At 36.9% G+C, this 17,352-nt stretch overlaps 4 protein-coding genes across 6 annotated transcripts; 2 read left to right on the top strand and 2 right to left on the bottom strand.

Annotated features, from left to right (window-relative positions):
* Window positions 1-110: 110 nt before the first annotated feature.
* On the top strand, window positions 111-7,807 carry LOC101745925 (major facilitator superfamily domain-containing protein 12). 3 transcript variants are annotated; one of them, XR_009973178.1, is made up of 8 exons: window positions 111-768; window positions 1,487-1,694; window positions 1,880-1,964; window positions 2,406-2,597; window positions 2,738-3,035; window positions 3,327-3,477; window positions 3,822-7,097; window positions 7,516-7,656. XR_009973178.1 is itself a non-coding variant. In XM_038011180.2 (8 exons), exons 1-8 carry the CDS (start codon window positions 489-491, stop codon window positions 7,572-7,574), a joined length of 1,401 nt encoding a protein of 466 aa, XP_037867108.1. In that variant the 5' UTR covers window positions 111-488; the 3' UTR covers window positions 7,575-7,807. The 3 variants fall into 3 exon arrangements, 2 of the variants coding, with proteins under 2 accessions (XP_037867108.1, XP_037867109.1); XM_038011180.2 differs by having other exon boundaries at window positions 3,822-3,949; window positions 7,516-7,807; XM_038011181.2 differs by lacking the exon at window positions 3,822-7,097 and having other exon boundaries at window positions 7,516-7,807.
* Window positions 7,808-9,280: 1,473 nt separating this feature from the next.
* Window positions 9,281-9,820, bottom strand: LOC119628522 (uncharacterized). Its single transcript, XM_038011028.1, has one exon. The coding sequence runs from the start codon at window positions 9,818-9,820 to the stop codon at window positions 9,281-9,283; it is 540 nt and encodes a 179-aa protein (XP_037866956.1).
* Window positions 9,821-10,999: 1,179 nt separating this feature from the next.
* On the bottom strand, window positions 11,000-12,196 carry LOC101746072 (ubiquitin carboxyl-terminal hydrolase). Its single transcript, XM_004932272.5, has 2 exons — window positions 11,934-12,196; window positions 11,000-11,844 (listed from the first exon to the last, which is right to left on the bottom strand). The coding sequence occupies exon 2, from the start codon at window positions 11,832-11,834 to the stop codon at window positions 11,142-11,144; it is 693 nt and encodes a 230-aa protein (XP_004932329.1). The 5' UTR covers window positions 11,835-11,844; window positions 11,934-12,196; the 3' UTR covers window positions 11,000-11,141.
* Window positions 12,197-13,983: 1,787 nt separating this feature from the next.
* LOC101746312 (uncharacterized) lies at window positions 13,984-17,348 on the top strand. Its single transcript, XM_004932274.4, has 5 exons — window positions 13,984-14,299; window positions 14,509-14,646; window positions 15,107-15,187; window positions 15,291-15,540; window positions 15,635-17,348. The coding sequence occupies exons 1-5, from the start codon at window positions 14,246-14,248 to the stop codon at window positions 16,390-16,392; spliced, it is 1,281 nt and encodes a 426-aa protein (XP_004932331.1). The 5' UTR covers window positions 13,984-14,245; the 3' UTR covers window positions 16,393-17,348.
* Window positions 17,349-17,352: the final 4 nt, after the last annotated feature.

Raw genomic sequence — 17,352 nt, 5'->3', positions numbered from 1 at the left:
CAATCAAGAACAAATGATGAACAAACGAATTAATAGAAAATAAGTAGAAAACAGGAAAAAAAAATTTTTTTTAGGGGCTAACTTCATTCACCTACATTTTTTATTGAGTCAGAACTCATATCTGCCATCTAGTGAGTTTATTAGATCATTAATGCCTAAAAGTTACAAAAATGACGTCGCCACAGGAGTAAGATGACGCTAGTTGTATGTTATTTTCCTTTGTATGGGAGTTGCACCCCCCTGAGTTCGGGTGTCATCGTATTCCGATAAAGAACTGACTTTTCCTGAAGGAAAATAATTTCTCACTACATCTACATAAACCTACGTATTTATAACCATGGATTAATATATCATAGCTATTATAGGTACTAATCTGTGGCATTTATTTACTGTGTAAAACAATGCAAAGTAAATAATCAAAATAGTGGTACACAATCGCTAGTAGTACTAAGAAATAGTGATATAAAACAGAAACAAGAAAGCATAAAATGGATAACGAATTTATAGATATATCGACAAGTCTCAAACTACAACTGGGCTATGGAATTGGTCACGTACTTAATGATGTTTGTGCCAGTTTGTGGTTTACATATTTTCTAGTATATTTTAAACTAGTACTAGAGTTCAGTAATGTGCAGTCTGGTACACTTATGTTAGTAGGTCAAATGGTTGATGCTTTAGCCACTCCTTTTATTGGTTATCACTCGGATCATACAGACAATTTCTGGAGTGCAAAATATGGAAGACGGAAGCTCTGGCATTTGTTTGGTATGTATGATTACAATTTTATATTAATAAATTATGGTCATTGTTTTTGCCCACATTTGTCAAGTAACTAATTTCCTTGAGCAGTAATAAAATGTGTTTCCTTTTTATTTATTACACCTTGCCTATTTTACTATATCGCAGGGTGAAAAGTTTGATTTAAGCAACATTTATCTTTATAATTAAAGGTCCGTTTTATTTGGTATTAGTATCAACAATTCAACGTTTTTAATTGAACTTCAACTAAGTTTACCCCAATAAAATAATTGAATAAGTTTTTATTATGACATTTTTTTGTAAGGTTGCAAAAATTTTGTTTAAACCAAATTGCCTTTCACCCATTGGTATGTTAAGTATAGCCATTATACCTATTTATGAAAGCATTAAGTTTGTCTGACAAAATTCTTAGAACTTTTATGTATGTTTTTTCTTTATGTATTATTAACTAAGTGACAATTGCTTCTTAGAATGAAAATAGTTTGCTAAAATACATATTAAAGTACAAAAGAGCAAATCATTTATGGCAAGCTCAGCATCATTCATAGCATTTAAAATCATTCCTTAGGCAATTCATTAATTAGACTAAAAGAAATATCTCATAGTGACAACACACTCCATTGTACTGCTGTGTTGAAGGTTTTTCAGTTCTTTTATAGTGTACAACAGTGTTTATAGTCGAATCATTCAAAATAATAATAAAATGTATTTTTGTTTATTTTAGGTACAATCTGTGTTGTGACCTCATTTCCATTTATCTTTTCTGAATGTGTTGGATGTTCATTGACACACAGATGGGCTCAAATGTACTATTTTGCTGCTTTTATTGTCATATTCCAAATTGGATGGGCAGCAGTGCAAATTTCGCATTTGAGCCTAATACCTGAATTAGCACAAGATGATCACACAAGAACACACTTGACCGCTATCAGGTAATGCCTTATTAGTAAATATTTGTATTACAAAGTTTTTTTTGGTTCATTTGTTTACCTTTAGGTTCTATTAAATATGTTACATATATAGATAGAGCATTGATAGAATTCAGTTTTTGACTGTCTTCATACTATGAAATAATATATTTTTGTTTGTTGAGTTTACTTGATTGATCAATTTACAGATATGCATTCACTGTGTTCTCTAATTTGTTGGTGTACATTGCTACGTGGATAATATTGCATATTACAGGAGAATGTGACAAAAAGGTTTGTTCAGAGCTAGTTTAATTAAATGGTCTAATGATGTTAGTTAAATTTAACTAATGTTTGTAGAAATCCAAACTTTTTTAAATTTTTTTATTGCTTAGATGTGTGGACGAGCTCACAGCCCACCTGGTGTTAAGTGGTTATTGGAGCCCATAGACATCTATAACGTAAATGCGCCACCCACCTTGAGATATAAGTTCTAAGATCTCAATATACTCGTAATTACAATGGCTGCCCCACCCTTCAATCCGAAACGCATTACTGCTTCACTGCAGAAGTAGGCAGGGCGGTGGTACCCACCCGTGCGGACTCACAAGAAGTTGTACCACCAGTAAATGCCAGTATTATAAAATTAAACATAATAAATAATTAAGAAAAATGTAGATTTTTTTTTGTATATTCAGCTTTAATGTAATATTGTTAAACTATATTTATTTACAGCAAGTAGGGCCATCTGACAGTTGGAAATTCAGGCACATAGTTTTTATAGTTATGGGTGTTGGCACTATAGCCTCACTATTGTTTCATTTAAGTGTCAAAGAAACACAAAATGCACGGAGTCGCCAGGTTTTAATAGATGCTGAAGAAAGCGGTGCTCACAACCTTTTCATTCGTAAACCACTTTTATATCAGGTAAATGTACCAATTTTGGTTCGTCTGACTTATGATAAATAATAGTTGAATATACAAGCAGTATTTTGTTAGTTTATTTACTTACAGGAAATCCAACTGTTATTTTTTTCCCCAAGATTTAATCATCTCCTGTTTTCCAGGTAGCCGGAGTATATATGAGTACAAGGCTAGTAGTTAACTTATCGCAGGTGCTCATACCCTTATATCTTCACCTTACTTTAGGCCTAGCTGCGCGCGCTCTAGCTGCTATACCACTCGCACTGTACATTGGTAGTTTAACAGCAGCAGGATTTCAGAGGTTGGCTCCGAGATCATTTTCAAGAAAAATAAACTACTTTTTTGGTTCCACATGTGCAATGGCTGGTTTTGTATGGATATATTTTGGATCAGATCACAACTATAAGGAGTATTTCATTTATTTGGTCGCATTACTTATAGGTCAGTAAAATAAGACTGTAGAATTGAGAAGGATAAAAAAGTGTTAAATTTGACATCACAACTTTTAATCGATTTATATTTTATACTCGAAGCTGTTTCTAATTTTTTGTTTGAAATTTGAATGATATTTACTATTATACACCAAAGCACAGAGCTGTCTAGAAAAAAAAAAAACAAATAAAAAAGTTATTTTTATTAGTCGAGCCTAGTTAAAAACCCTTGACATATGTGTTGAGGTGCACAGTTCATTGTGTATTTTTAGTCTTGTTTAACTATAATCGTATTTTTCAGGTTTTGGTGGTGCAGTTATGTTAGTAACGAGTCTTGCGCTAACAGCAGACTTGATAGGCGAAAGAACCGAGGCTTCTGCTTTTGTATATGGATTAATGAGTTTTAGTGACAAATTGTCGTGTGGACTAGCCATTGCTTTAGTGCAAACATAGTACGTAGCGAAATTAATATAATAATTAATAATTCTAATGAGTTGTAAGAGTCGTCGCCGAAAGGATAAGATCCCTGGTGTGTTCGTATCAACCTATACCGGTATTTAAATCTCGCGGATGGGTAATATTTTTTCTAAGAATATACATACATAACACGTGTTGAGTATTGATTTCCGTGATGAAGGAATAAGGTTGTGTAATTAAATCCATTACTTCGTTCTAAGCGCATTGAAATAGTTATCCTTCCATTTGAATCCGAACGAATGATTGCCCCAAAGTGTAAATAGGTCAATTACTGTACTGATAATACTTGACTAAACAAATTAACAAAATTTTATTACAGTGCCGACGGAGCTGAATCAACATACTATCGGAATGCTTTGGTGTGGGTGTGCGGAGTTGCAACGATAACTGGCCTCATCTTTACATTATTATTACCTAAATTTCAAACAGATGCCCTTGTTTTGAATGGTTCGTAAAATGATCTGATTAGGCATAAAATATTACGTATTTGTTCTAGTTCCATAATAGTAAAACATGTATTTTTTATTTTTTTTGTTTATCAGATTGGTGGACGAGCTCACGGCTCAACTGGCGTTAAGTAGTTACCGGTGCCCATAGACATCTACAACGTAAATACCACCACCTACTTTGAGATATGAGTTCTAAAGTGTCAGTTTACAGTACAACGACGACCCCAGCCCTCAAACTGAAGTGCATTACTGCTTCACGGCAGATATAGGTAGGGTGGTGGTACCTACCCGTGCGGACTCACAAGACCTCCTATCAACAGTAATTACGCAAATTATAATTTTGCGTCTTTAGTTTTTATTACACGATGCTATTCCTTCACCGTGGAAGTCAGTCGTGAACATTTGTTAAGTACGTATTTTATTAGAAAAATTAGTTCCTGCCTGCGGAACTCTACACCGGTACATCGCAAGAAACGAATGCACTGGAAGACTTTATCGTTTAGGCAACAACGACTTCAAATATAGAAAATATAAATATAATTTTGCACTGTTAAAAGTGAGACCTTACAACTCATGCTTAAGGTACGCACCTTGGCGGCATTTACGTTGTAGATGACTATGGGCTCCGGTAACCACTTAAAATCAGGTGGGTCGTAAGCTCGTCCACCCAACTAAGAAAAAAAAATATATATATTTAATATCGATAATGATTTTGGATTGAAGAACTGCTTCCGTAATGGCTGTGACACTTAATTTCGACACCCCCGATTACTCTCTTTAGACAACCCATACCCTGGGCCAGGAAGGTCAAGTACCTGGGCGTTACCCTGGATGCATCGATGACATTCCGCCCGCATATAAAATCAGTCCGTGACCGTGCCGCGTTTATTCTCGGTAGACTCTACCCCATGATCTGTAAGCGGAGTAAAATGTCCCTTCGGAACAAGGTGACACTTTACAAAACTTGCATAAGGCCCGTCATGACTTACGCGAGTGTGGTGTTCGCTCACGCGGCCCGCACACACATAGACACCCTCCAATCCCTACAATCCCGCTTTTGCAGGTTAGCTGTCGGGGCTCCGTGGTTCGTGAGGAACGTTGACCTACACGACGACCTGGGCCTCGAATCAATTCGGAAATACATGAAGTCAGCGTCGGAACGATACTTCGATAAGGCTATGCGTCATGATAATCGCCTTATCGTTGCCACCGCTGACTACTCCCCGAATCCTGATCATGCAGGAGCCAGTCACCGTCGACGCCCTAGACACGTCCTTACGGATCCATCAGATCCAATAACCTTTGCATTAGATGCCTTCAGCTCTAATACTAGGGGCAGGCTTAGGGACCCCGGTAACCGTACTCGTCGAACTCGACAAAGAGGTCGACGTGCAACCTAACCCATGCATCAGCCCGCTGAGTTTCTCGCCGGATCTTCTCAGCGGGTCGCGATTCCGATCCGGTAGTAGATTCATTCGCGAAACAATTGCTCTTGAGTTGTTAGGTCTCCTTCGGAGGCGCTCGGGCAGTTGTTAGCAAATCCCACCCCTCTTGGCTGAGCCTTTGCTCGCCCACCTGTCCTGGTGAAACTGGAAAGGCCTTCGGGCCACCAGTAAACATTCATTCATAAAAAAAAAAAAAAAAAACTTAATTTCGAATACCTATGTCCAATCTAGTAATGAGAAAATATATGTACTCTAAAAAATAGGTACAACATATTAATATTTCTTTAAAATGAGTCGTCTATTATCAAAGGTGGCAATCTGTGCATTTGGACAAAAAAATGTTATTGATATGTCAATACAGATTGATTTGAATATAATCGTCTCCTTCAAAGAATACGGTTCAAAACCTGCATTAAATAAAGGTTAATACTTAACCTGTTATTTATCTAAGATGTCGTTCAGAAGAGTTTTGTGACTGCCAATGGAATACAAAGTCAATAATTCGTTTTTCTGATTTACCAATAATTGTCCAAAAGTCACATTGCCGGCTTTGATAATAGTCGACTCAAATGTTTTCTTAATTTATTGTACATTATTATTGTATAGTACAGGATCCCTGGTACACTTTTCATCATTTATTACTAACAAGCTGATTTTTCGTGAGTAGCTTCCTTTTGACTAGACGCGCAACTTTTTTCCTTACAGTAACATTGGTAAGTGGTTGTGGGGTAGCAAGGATAAAATATGTTGATTTCACGAATTTTAAAAATTTATTATTAACCGAATTTTTCTTTGTTAATTATCGAGATATGTATCTAAATAACGTAAAAAAATATTTGTCCTACAAAATATAAAGTTTTGTTAGGGAGTCCCCCCTCTCCAACATGTATCATAAACAAGGTCATGAAATATAATTACTAACCAGCTGATTTTTTTTATTGCTTAGTTACATAACATTTGCATAGTTTACCACCCACATTGTCCTACAAATTGCCTGGTATGTCACCTTTGTCCTACGCTCAAAAGTTGTCAATAGTCAATACCGCAGGACTTTTTTTTTATTAGTAACTGTAGGACAAAGATATCATGTGATAGGTTAATATATATTTCGTCTAAATAAAACAATGTCCTACAAAAAAAAGGTATGCTTTATTAGTCCGACAAGATTTGTAATTTTTGAGTTAACAATTTATATATATGTAAACATTAAATTTACTCTAAATTCCTTGTAACAAGAGGAATGATAACCTATTATTTCATCACCCCAACTTTCAGGCGATACAATATCACAATATTTGTGTTTATAATGCTTTCGAGCAGATAAAAAAGTTTTACAAGAAAGCCATATCTCTATTTTTTTATTTTATTTCTTCTCTAATTAGTTTTCAGATAACAAATTACATAAAAAACACTCCATTATAATTTTGCAACACAGATTACTATTCAAATTATTTTTCGAAAGACAAATAAAATACGAGGTTGACTAAAAACAACGTTACGTGGTTATGATCACAGTAAACAATGCTGTGCGCATGCATTTGTGAGCAAGCATTATCCTTGCTTCAGTGTGCTTCAGCTCCAATAGCAAAATGTACGAAATGATATTAAGTTTAATTTCATTAATTTCAACTACGTAACTGGAGGACTGGAATAACGTACCACGCAATTTGTAGGACAATGTGGGTGGTAAACTATGCAAATGTAAGTAAGCTAACCAATAGAAAAAAAATCAGCTAGTTAGTAATTATTTTTCATGACCTTATTTATGATACATGTTGGAGAGGGGGGACTCCCTAACAAAACCTTATATTTTGTAGGACAAATATTTTTTCACGTTATTTAGATAATTATCACGATAACTAACAAAGAAAAATTCAGTTAGTAATACATTTTTAAAATTCGTGAAATCAATATATTTTGTCCTTGCTACCCCTAGTAAGCTACCACTTACCAACGTTACTGTAAGGAAAAAAGTTGGGCGTCTAGTCAAAAGGAAGCTAAGTACTCACGAAAAATCAGCTTGTTAGTAATAAATGATGAAAAGTGTACCAGGGATCCTGTACTATTAGGTATGTATTAAAATAGTAAATAATTTTGAAATCTAAATCCTTTTTTTCAGATGGTGCGGCAGACAGTAACACAGAAGATGCGACGAGTGCACCAATAGATAATATATGAATGCATTCCAATAAAATTAAAATAATCAAAGTTAACTACCGAGAACTGTTCTAATAAAAGTATGAAATTTTAGCGGGAAAAATCCCATTTTTATTTGAGTACTTAACGCTTGCCAGTTCTTAGTAGTTGGACTATTTAAATATATAGTTAATATCTTGTATATAGTGAAAAATGATTTTATTACAATAGAACAATAAATTTAATGAAAATAAAATTTTAAATTTTTTATAAAACTTGTTATTTTTAACTAGTGTTCACCCAGTGATTGATACGATCTTAATCATTAATATCTAATGCAAAATTTAGATTCGTGTTATGTGTTACATTTTTCCTACTGTTTTATCCTTTGTTCTTGTAATGATTGGAGAAAAAATCTTTTCAAATTGTTTATTGATAAGGATAACACTAAAATTCATCATTAGCTATTAAACACTAAGAATAAAAAGAAAATCTATTGGTAAATAGAGGGAAAAAAGGTACCGATTTGCACTGAAATGTTTTAATCTTTGCTTGTTTATAAATAGACTAGCGACCCGCCCTCGCTTCGCTTCGGAAACTGTAATTTATTATTGATTTCTCCACTATTTAGTGGATGTTATTATACATATAAACCATCCTCTTCAATCACGCTTCAATCTATCTATTAAAAAAAACCGCATCGAAATCCGTTACGTAGTTTTACAGATTTAAGCATACATAGGGATATAGCGACTTTGGTTTATACTATAAATAGATATATTAACGCTGGGGAATTCATTTACGGATACCCGGTTCAGGGGGGTAACGAACCGGGTTATGTCGGACTCCGGCGCCTCCTGAGAGGAAGAGGGGGACAAGGAGGGCCAAGGTCCTCCACCTCCCTGAATTCCTCGCAGGAGACTACGCCTTGAAAAAGGCGCGCGAGGCGCTCGCCCCGCAAAACCAACTACCGACTAAACCCCATCGAGCTCCATGACACCGGCTACACCAGACCTACGGTACCGCAGTGCACGCCGAAAGTCCGCCTTCGCCGGTAGCCGTCCTGATGATAAGACGGGATTTCATCTCCGGGATAATCCCGAAGGACGTCATCTCGGGAGACACACCGTGGGCGGCGCACAGGAGCCGCCGTGCACCGCCCCACCACCGGACCGACAGTCGAGTACCGGGCGCCTCCGCATCCGCCACCTGATAGTCCTTACGGGGGCTGAGCGGGAGCTTCACGCCCACCCCGCCTTCTGCGCTGAGGTGCTGAAGAGGGATCCCACTCCCTAACGCGCTCCTCAGCCTCACGGGACGCCATTACCAGGTCACAAAACCTGGCCATGGCCTCCCACGAGCTGTGATCCTCTAACATGCGGGCGACGACAGCCCGCAGGGAGAGGTCTCTCCCCAGCACCGCGACGAGATCTCACCGGGAGTGCTCCCAACGCGGGCACGTTTCGAGCGCGTGCTGCGCGTCATCGTCCGGCTCACCGCACTGGTGGCAGCCCGGATGTGGCTCTCTCCTGCAGACTTTCCACAGGTACCTGGAAACAGCCAAACAGCCATGTCCCGAGAGGACCTGCGCAAGGTGAAAAGAGAGTACGCCGTGACGCCGATCCGACCATGCCTCCAGCACGGGCACCAGAGCCTCGAGGGTGCGCCGGCGGGTGGCCGAAATTTGGCCAAGTTCCTTCAGCAATCGCTCCCTCCACTTAGCGTACGCTACATGACGTGCAGCACGCTTACACCGACCAACAGCCGACGGGCCGGGCGACCGTCCCCGATTCAAGGCGCAGGGCGCAGGCCCTACGCCGATATATCGCAGCCAAGATTTCGGCCTCGAGGTCCCAGGGTAGGGATCCGGCGAGGGCGCAGGCCACATCCTGAGAGATGGTGCGGTACCCCCTGATGACCCTCACCGCGAGCACCCGTTGAGCTCTAAGCAGCAGAGCCGCATTTCGCGCGGAGAGTGCGGGCGACCACACGGGAGCACCGTTCAGGGCCATACTGTGCTCCACCCCAAGATACAGTCGCCGGGTACCGACGCTGCATCCTCCGACGTTGGGAAGAAGACGGGTCAGCGCACCTGCCGCCCCCATGAGCCTCGGAACCAGCGCTTTAAAATTGTGGTCGAATCTCCATTTGCTGTCCAGCACGAGGCCCAAATACTTGAGCTTCGGCTGGACAGCAATGGTGACACCCCCGACTACGAGATTCGCGCCTTGAGGTGGCCCTTTCCGAGCTGAGTGGAAGCACACTGCTTCGGATTTTTGGAGGGCCATTTCGAGGCCGAGTCTCTTTATTCGTCTTACCACAGTTATAACAATGTGTCCTATGTAATCTTCAATACCTATTAAGCCGATGTACTTATGTAGGTATTAATTACTCACTACTTACTACGGACAAGGTAATGGTGAAAACAAGCCAGATAACGGATCGATCTGCGCGTCACGGCTAAGTTCACAAGATTTTTTTATTGCTTAGATGGGTGGACGAGCTCACAGCCCACATGGTGTTAAGTGGTTACTAGAGCCCATAGACATCTCCAACGTAAATGCGCCACCCACCTTGAGACATAAGTTTTAAGGTCTCTGTATAGTTATAACGGTTGCCCCGCCTTTCAAACCGAAACGCATTACTGCTTCACGGCAGAAAAGGGCGGTGTCGTCCACAACCAGTAAAAAACTCAAAAAATGCGATGCAGTTTTGGTTAATTTCAAAGCATTAATAAAAATTGATCAGAGGGGTTGATATCGAAAATCTTCAACTAACGCTTTAATTTTCAGTACCTATACAGCAGATATTATTACTATCCGTAACCTTATTTTATACAGGTGCTTTTACATACGATTTTATTTGACTTTTCATAGTAGGTATATAAAAAAAATGTTATTGATGAGATATAAATACAACTTAATATAAATATCTACATAAGTTTAGTTAGGAAGATTAGGAAGGAATTACAAAGCCTAACAAAAATCAAACCTGCAAAATTTGTAAAGTTGTGCAATTATTGGTAGGGTATATTGTAGCCCACATAGATAGTATGTAGCGGGTACTACTATAGTTACTAACTATAGTTGGATGGTTGGAACAAATGTTAAACTCTATATTTGCGACTTCTACCTCATGACTACTTAACACCAAGCAGGACGTAAATTAGTAGAACATTTATGGTATAAAAGTATGATATGAAGTCAGTAGGAAAGCCACATAGACACTCCTAATACAAAGATAGTAAGACAGATCATTTAATTAGATTACCAGTGATTCTGAAATTGCAATACAATATTTTTTATTGTTCATATAGAATGTAGGCAGATGAGCATGTGGCCAACCTGATGGAGATTGGTTACAATTGCTTAGGACATCAGCAATGCCAGGAACAGACCAAAACTGCTGCCTCCATTAAGTGATCTCTATTTAATATGGGTTATTTGTAAGGTAGAAATAAAACAAAATTCAATATAAATAATTTATTATCACATAAGCTTGAATTGCACCTTTAGCATAGAATAATAGAATACTTTTGAAGCTTTACTAAGCAAAGCTGGAGATCACTCAACAGCTTTTTTGTTGCTCGAAACTTAAAAAACTAATCAATTAATCAGATGCTACTAGAGCAATTACTGTAAAGCGTACTTCATTCGGATCGCGAGCCATAAATTCTTTGCAAATTTTTGCTGCATCTTCCAACAAAGTTTCCTGTGAAGTTGGGCCATGATTGACAGGAAAAGCTTTACGGCCATCTAACTCATACAATGCTCCATCTTTCTGGACAAAGCTGATAAAATGATGGTTGACGGGATCTTCAGCACTTGGTGTATTTGTTTGGCCTTCTTGAGCCAATTCCTTGTGAGCATTAATGATGCCTTCAGACTTTTCCAACAATTTACCACGAGCAGTAGCATCAAGTCCTTTAGCTTCATTTAAAAATTTCTGCATATGACCATCAGATAATTCAATTATGTCCGTATTGTTGGCCACACTATGTACAAGAGCTATAGTCCCACATGCATTGCTGATATTTTGTTTCATATAGAAAATATTTCCAGAAACTTCTTGCCCTTTGGACAGAATCTCATTTTCTTCAGTTTTTTTGTGATTTTCGTAAGCATCAGAAATTGGGAAAAGTAGCATTACAGAAAGCACAGGGCGAGGTACCCACGAAAGCGTTTCAGGATCAAGTCCCATGACATCTACAATATTCCATTTGTTTGGTACGCCGAGCTTTTGCAAAAACTTGTTCAGGACATCGGGATTGGATTCAAGAGGGACTAAAGTTTCGGTCGCCATTTCAGTCACTCTGTAAAATAACTGAGTAGGTTACCGGTGCACCGGCAATGACAAATGAAAAAATATCTACGAAGATTCACAATTGAATTAAAAACGTACCAAATTGTGGAGTTGATGAAGGTGATTAATCAATAAAATGGTAACAGCTTGACAAATCGAATTATATTTTCAAAATAGTAGAACGACAAACTTCTAACAAGAATGAGTTCGCAATCTCGAAATGGGAAAAAATAAATCAATAATATTGTTTGTTTTGATCACTTAGACAGGTATAGGAATTATGTCACTAACAGCCAAGTTTTAGCGAGAAATAGAATGAAATAAGTTAATGCTCAAATAAGTAGAAGTAGCTTAGGGCGGTTTCATCGGATTTTTTGAATAATCTGAGAAGCCATAATGTTTGATTTTGTTCCAGTTCCTTTTACGATTACTATGTTTGTAATGAATCACCATTATACCAAGTGAAAAACTATTGAATACACTGAAGAGTTAACCATCTGTAGGTATATTAATAGCTTGATACGATGATTGATTGTCTCAAGATGGGTGGTGGCTTTTACGCTGTAATGGGCTCCGGTAACCACTTAATACTAGATGAGCCAAGAGCTCATCCACCCACCTAAGCAATAAAAAAATATATTTGAATTTCAACCAGAATTGTTTAAGATCATGTTTTACCTATGGCGGTACATCTATCATCTAAGAGTACAATGTGTTATTTCTGTGTGGACTCCAAACTGTATACTGTTTGCAGAATAACGAAATTTAAATGATCTAAATTATCTGGAACCGCTGCGTTCATCGACAGTGCGTTTCCAAAGATCTTTTTTGCCACGTACCATCCGGCTTTGAAATGAGCTCCCCTCCACGGTGTTTTCCGAGCGCTATGACATGTCCTTCTTCAAACGAGGCTTGCGGAGAGTACTTTATGGTAGGCAGCGGCTTGGCTCTGCCGCTGGCATTGCTGATGTCCATGAGCGACGGTGACCACTTACCGTTAGGTGGGCCGTATGTTCGTCTGCCTACAAAGGCAATAAAAAAAGTTTTTTTTTTATTTGTATATTTTATCAACAAGCGACGATTTTGTATAAGGACTATGTTTTTAAATTTTTAGCTTGCCGATGTTTCTACATTAAGAATCGATTTTATTACTTACAAGTCCCTAATGACTTATATTTAAAATACTATTCTCCTAAATGTCAAATGCTTAATAATGGAACTTCTCGGGGTCCTCCAAAAAGTCCACTGAAAAAGCCTAGTGAGACTTTACACTAAAACGACCACCATTTTACTGACATTTTATTTTATCCTGTTGGACGGTTAAGTTTGAGGGGATTGGGTTCTGTAGGTTGATGAGGGGCTATTTAAAAACACACTGCTTCATTATAATATAATTATATTGCAGATACTTTGAACACTGTTACACCACTATAAAAATATTATCTTTATAAAACTCTTAGATGCTGTTCTGACCGTGTCTAGATGAGAAGTCATTATCTTCACTGACGAGAAGACAATCGTTGGATTTAAATATTTAAAAGCATTCCAATATTCGAAATCTGTAATCTTATATGTGTCAAGTGTTGCCTACCATTACGTTCATATTCAAACTCCAACACATCTCATATCGTTTCATTTCATATCATTTTTCCTAGAAAAAAGATGTGTATATAAGATTAGGCTATATAGTGTGATACCCTTGCCTTTCCAGTTGAAAAAATAAACTACTACTATATAAGGGATTTTATGACCTGGTAACTGAGACCTTTAAGTCGTCTTATTTTAATTTATATTCATATTTTTATGAAAAATTATATTATGGAGTGAAATGAAATGAAGATGATTAATTTGAGACATTAATCAACTGGGATGAAATATAATCTCAGTAAAATGGTGGTCATTTACTAAGATTTTTTCAGTGGACTTTTTGGAGGATCCCGAGAAGATACGTCCAGCGGCTTTGTTTCATTTTCCCACATTTTTGCACTTTCGAAGATATTGAACAGTTAATAAACCATCATTATTACACATTTAAACCAGAAGAAACACTAAATACACAAAATAAAACAAATCACAAACCTCACTCCTCGCGTTTCCGCCAAAAAGTCCCAAACTACTAATAATAAACTCAAATGCATAGTCATAGATTATTGTCAATATTCAACAGTCAAAACGTAGATTAGAAATAAAACAAGTCAAGCAAAACTAAAACCTATTTTCAATAATCGAAAACTGAAGTCTGTTTAAGTAATATTTAAATCTTTATTGAGCTATGTTAATTAGAATTAGAAATGTAATTAATGAACTTTTTAAAAACATTGTGTTGAGTACATAAGTAATGCATATAAGAAGGATTTCAAATAAACATTCCGTCCACATATACCTTTCGTTGTTTCCAATATTCCATCGATATGGCCGTTTGTGGTCTTAGAACTGTATTACTCATCGTTTGTATACTTGAATTGGTATGTAATATTCTTTGGTTCGATATAAGTTCAAGCAACATTAACGTCAGCTAATTCACTTAGTTGGGAAAAAATTATAAAAGTCAATAATGGCAATATAAATAAATACATATAAGCATATAATTGTAGATTTATATAGTTTGTAATAGTTAGTATTTATTCGCAATCTGCATTATATTTGTATATTAAATTAACTTTCCATTTTACAGATAATTACTATTCAAAGACAGGTCTTTGATTTTTTAGGATACATGTGGCTGCCCATCATAACTAATTTTCTTAATATTCTACTTATAATTTTCGGATCGTTTGGTGCAGTACAATGCATCACAAAGTACCTAATAGCGGTATGTATAACCAGCAAACTGATAATTGAGTAGTAATAAGTTTGTAGTAAGTGACCTACTTTTTAATTTCTTGCAATGTTAAAACAGTTATATTGGGTATTGCTGCGTTATTGAATGGCAAATGCAAATCATAATTTTATAAATAAATAGAGTAATTCCAGCATCCCAATAACACTGTTGATTTATTATGTATTGTAGGAAAATTTCTGAATAGTGTGGTTTGTGTGATCCCATGTACAACACTGCACAAACCATTTTTATTTATTAAATAGTACCTTTCATCCAATGAAAGTTAAACTATTTGTAAGGAACAAATAATTTTTTACAATAATGCAAGAAAAATTAGTTATTTAAAATACTGCAGGGTAGCTGAAGTATTGGGTCAGAAAAACTACGGGCAATAATTTCTGATTTTATACTCTTGAAATGTGACCAATTTTACTCATTATAATAATTTCAGTATGCTGTATGGAGTTTTATGTGGATGGTGTGGAATATCTTCCTTATATGCTACTATCTAAACCTGGGCACTTTAAATAGGGTAATTATAAAATACATATTTTTGTAGTTAACTAAGGATGTTATTAATCATTTTAGATTTATTTACTTTTCATAAATCTTGTTAATGGGAGCTTATTTTGCAGGAAAGTGGTTTATTATCATTGGGTACTGGTAGTGTTAGTTGGTGGGAAAGCAATGGATGGGGCTGTCAGCCAGAATGGGGAGAATTGGACAGACCTGGTCTATGGAGGCCGACTCATGTTGAAGGCTGCCACTTCCAATGGTATCATGTTGAATTGGGACAGTCTGTACTTGGTGCCATTTTTGCTGCCACTGCTATACCTCTTGCCACCATTTTAGCCATTAAGTCATACAAGAAAAAGACGAAATCAGGTATGGATCAATAGTAGGTTTTTAGCTAAAACATTGTGTGGCAAATTTTACAGTTCATGTTTAAAGAATTAATAGATTTCTCTGATTGTTTTAGATAAAGGTACAATATCCCGCAGACCAGTTTATACAATAGAATTAAGTCCAGCTGAAACTAACGTAAGTGAAAGTAGTTTGAAACCAATGACACCCCGTCGAGTCAAGCGTCGATCGGGCTCCCGAGGTAATAGTTCGTCAGTTCGTAGGTCGCGACGGTCTTACAGGAATGCTGGTTATTCAGCTTCAACAGGATCCTTACCCCGTGAACCACGATCGAGACCAACATCTGCACATTCGTCATATTCGAATTTTCATGGAACACGCCCAGTTTCATACCATGTACCTCGTAATGAAGAAACTGTTTCGGAAATTGTTAACAACGCATATGAGCCTGCACCGCAAGTTGAATCAGTACCGATTGTCGTTAACAGAAACAATACTATAGGTCGGAGCAGCATAAAATCTTCCGGTTACGATGTGGCTGGGCCATATAAAGAGCCGAAATCGGTGCGAACGTACGATTCAAAACCTTTGAGTAATTACGACGCGAAATACGATACAAATTCGGCAAGAAATTATAATACCAACGTTCCCACTTATGACAACATCGAAAATGTTTATGACAGAGGTCAGATGAACACCAATTATGATGGAAGGATAGATACCGTTGGCGGTTGTGAGTCTCCTTCGTACGGATACGGCGACAGCGAATGGCCGCCCCCGCCCGCTCCCCCATACAGCGCGCGAGCCACGCCGCAGGCACCAGGTCCCCCGGCCTATCAACCTGTCAACGACCTATATAACATGGCACCATGAAATCTATATTGTTGACATTTTATAAATGTGCCTTATTCCAGTGTTTGGAACTTGTGAAGCGGAGTCTCCTGCATTGTCACAATTTAACTAACAACATTTTTTATAACAAAATTTTAAATGTTTTAACAAAACAAAAAACATACATACAATTTGATAATTATGAGAAAAATTATTAGGTTGGAACTAACAATAAAAACGATTTTTATTTAATTATGTTGCCTAGTTAGTTCTGTTTTATTAGTAGAGTTTGTTTTTTGTTTGACTGCAGTTGTAGGAGACTGTTTTACTTAATTTGTTCGACGTGATAACTTTACAAAGCTCAACACCCTGATAGGTGTACAAAAAATTCCCAGGGTAACTTAAAAATATTTTGTACATTAAAGTAATCGAAGATTTTCATCTAGTTTTAATGTAAGTCATTGTTGCAAAGTTAATTATAGGTTACGAATTTAGCTTTAACATAATTTAGTGCAACGAAATTATAAAAATGTCTAGTTATCATTTTTAGTTGTCGTTTTTGACAGCACAAATTGCAGAACACGGTATTGTTTTTACTAGATTTGTTATTTATACGAACTAAGTAGACTACATTGTTTAGTATATAAATTTAACTATACATATATTATAATCATTCCACCGGTAAGCAGACTGTTGAGAAATCTCAATTTAATCTTCAATTTAATAATCTTAAGGTTAATCTTATTTTTACAATGAGCTTATTTTTACGTTAAATGTATAAAATTTTGTTGAAGTATCAACAAAATACTGTCTCCGTCCAATGTTTGCCTTGTTTATATAATAAGTACTTAATCTTATCTTTTTTTTTTAATGTTGGACCAATTAATTAAGAATATAAAACGAAGCAAGCAATCAAGCTTTAGTAGAATAAGTTCTGTTTTTTTTTCTGATGGATCAAACTTTCCATTCATTTTATACCAAATATACACTGTTCAGAACATG

The sequence above is a fragment of the Bombyx mori genome, chromosome 5 (assembly GCF_030269925.1).
Source record: "Bombyx mori chromosome 5, ASM3026992v2".
Classification (NCBI taxonomy): domain Eukaryota; kingdom Metazoa; phylum Arthropoda; class Insecta; order Lepidoptera; family Bombycidae; genus Bombyx; species Bombyx mori.
This window is presented reverse-complemented; position numbering and strand designations above follow the sequence as displayed.

Coding starts and splice junctions, on each gene's coding strand:
- LOC101745925 (XM_038011180.2), top strand. CDS start 489: ATGGATAACGAATTTATAGATATATCGACAAGTCTCAAACTACAACTG. Junction 1,695..1,879: donor ACACACTTGACCGCTATCAG/GTAATGCCTTAT, acceptor ATCAATTTACAG/ATATGCATTCACTGTGTTCT. Junction 3,036..3,326: donor TTTGGTCGCATTACTTATAG/GTCAGTAAAATA, acceptor CGTATTTTTCAG/GTTTTGGTGGTGCAGTTATG.
- LOC119628522 (XM_038011028.1), bottom strand. CDS start 9,820: ATGGCCCTCCAAAAATCCGAAGCAGTGTGCTTCCACTCAGCTCGGAAA.
- LOC101746072 (XM_004932272.5), bottom strand. CDS start 11,834: ATGGCGACCGAAACTTTAGTCCCTCTTGAATCCAATCCCGATGTCCTG.
- LOC101746312 (XM_004932274.4), top strand. CDS start 14,246: ATGGCCGTTTGTGGTCTTAGAACTGTATTACTCATCGTTTGTATACTT. Junction 14,300..14,508: donor TCGTTTGTATACTTGAATTG/GTATGTAATATT, acceptor TCCATTTTACAG/ATAATTACTATTCAAAGACA. Junction 15,541..15,634: donor CAAGAAAAAGACGAAATCAG/GTATGGATCAAT, acceptor TGATTGTTTTAG/ATAAAGGTACAATATCCCGC.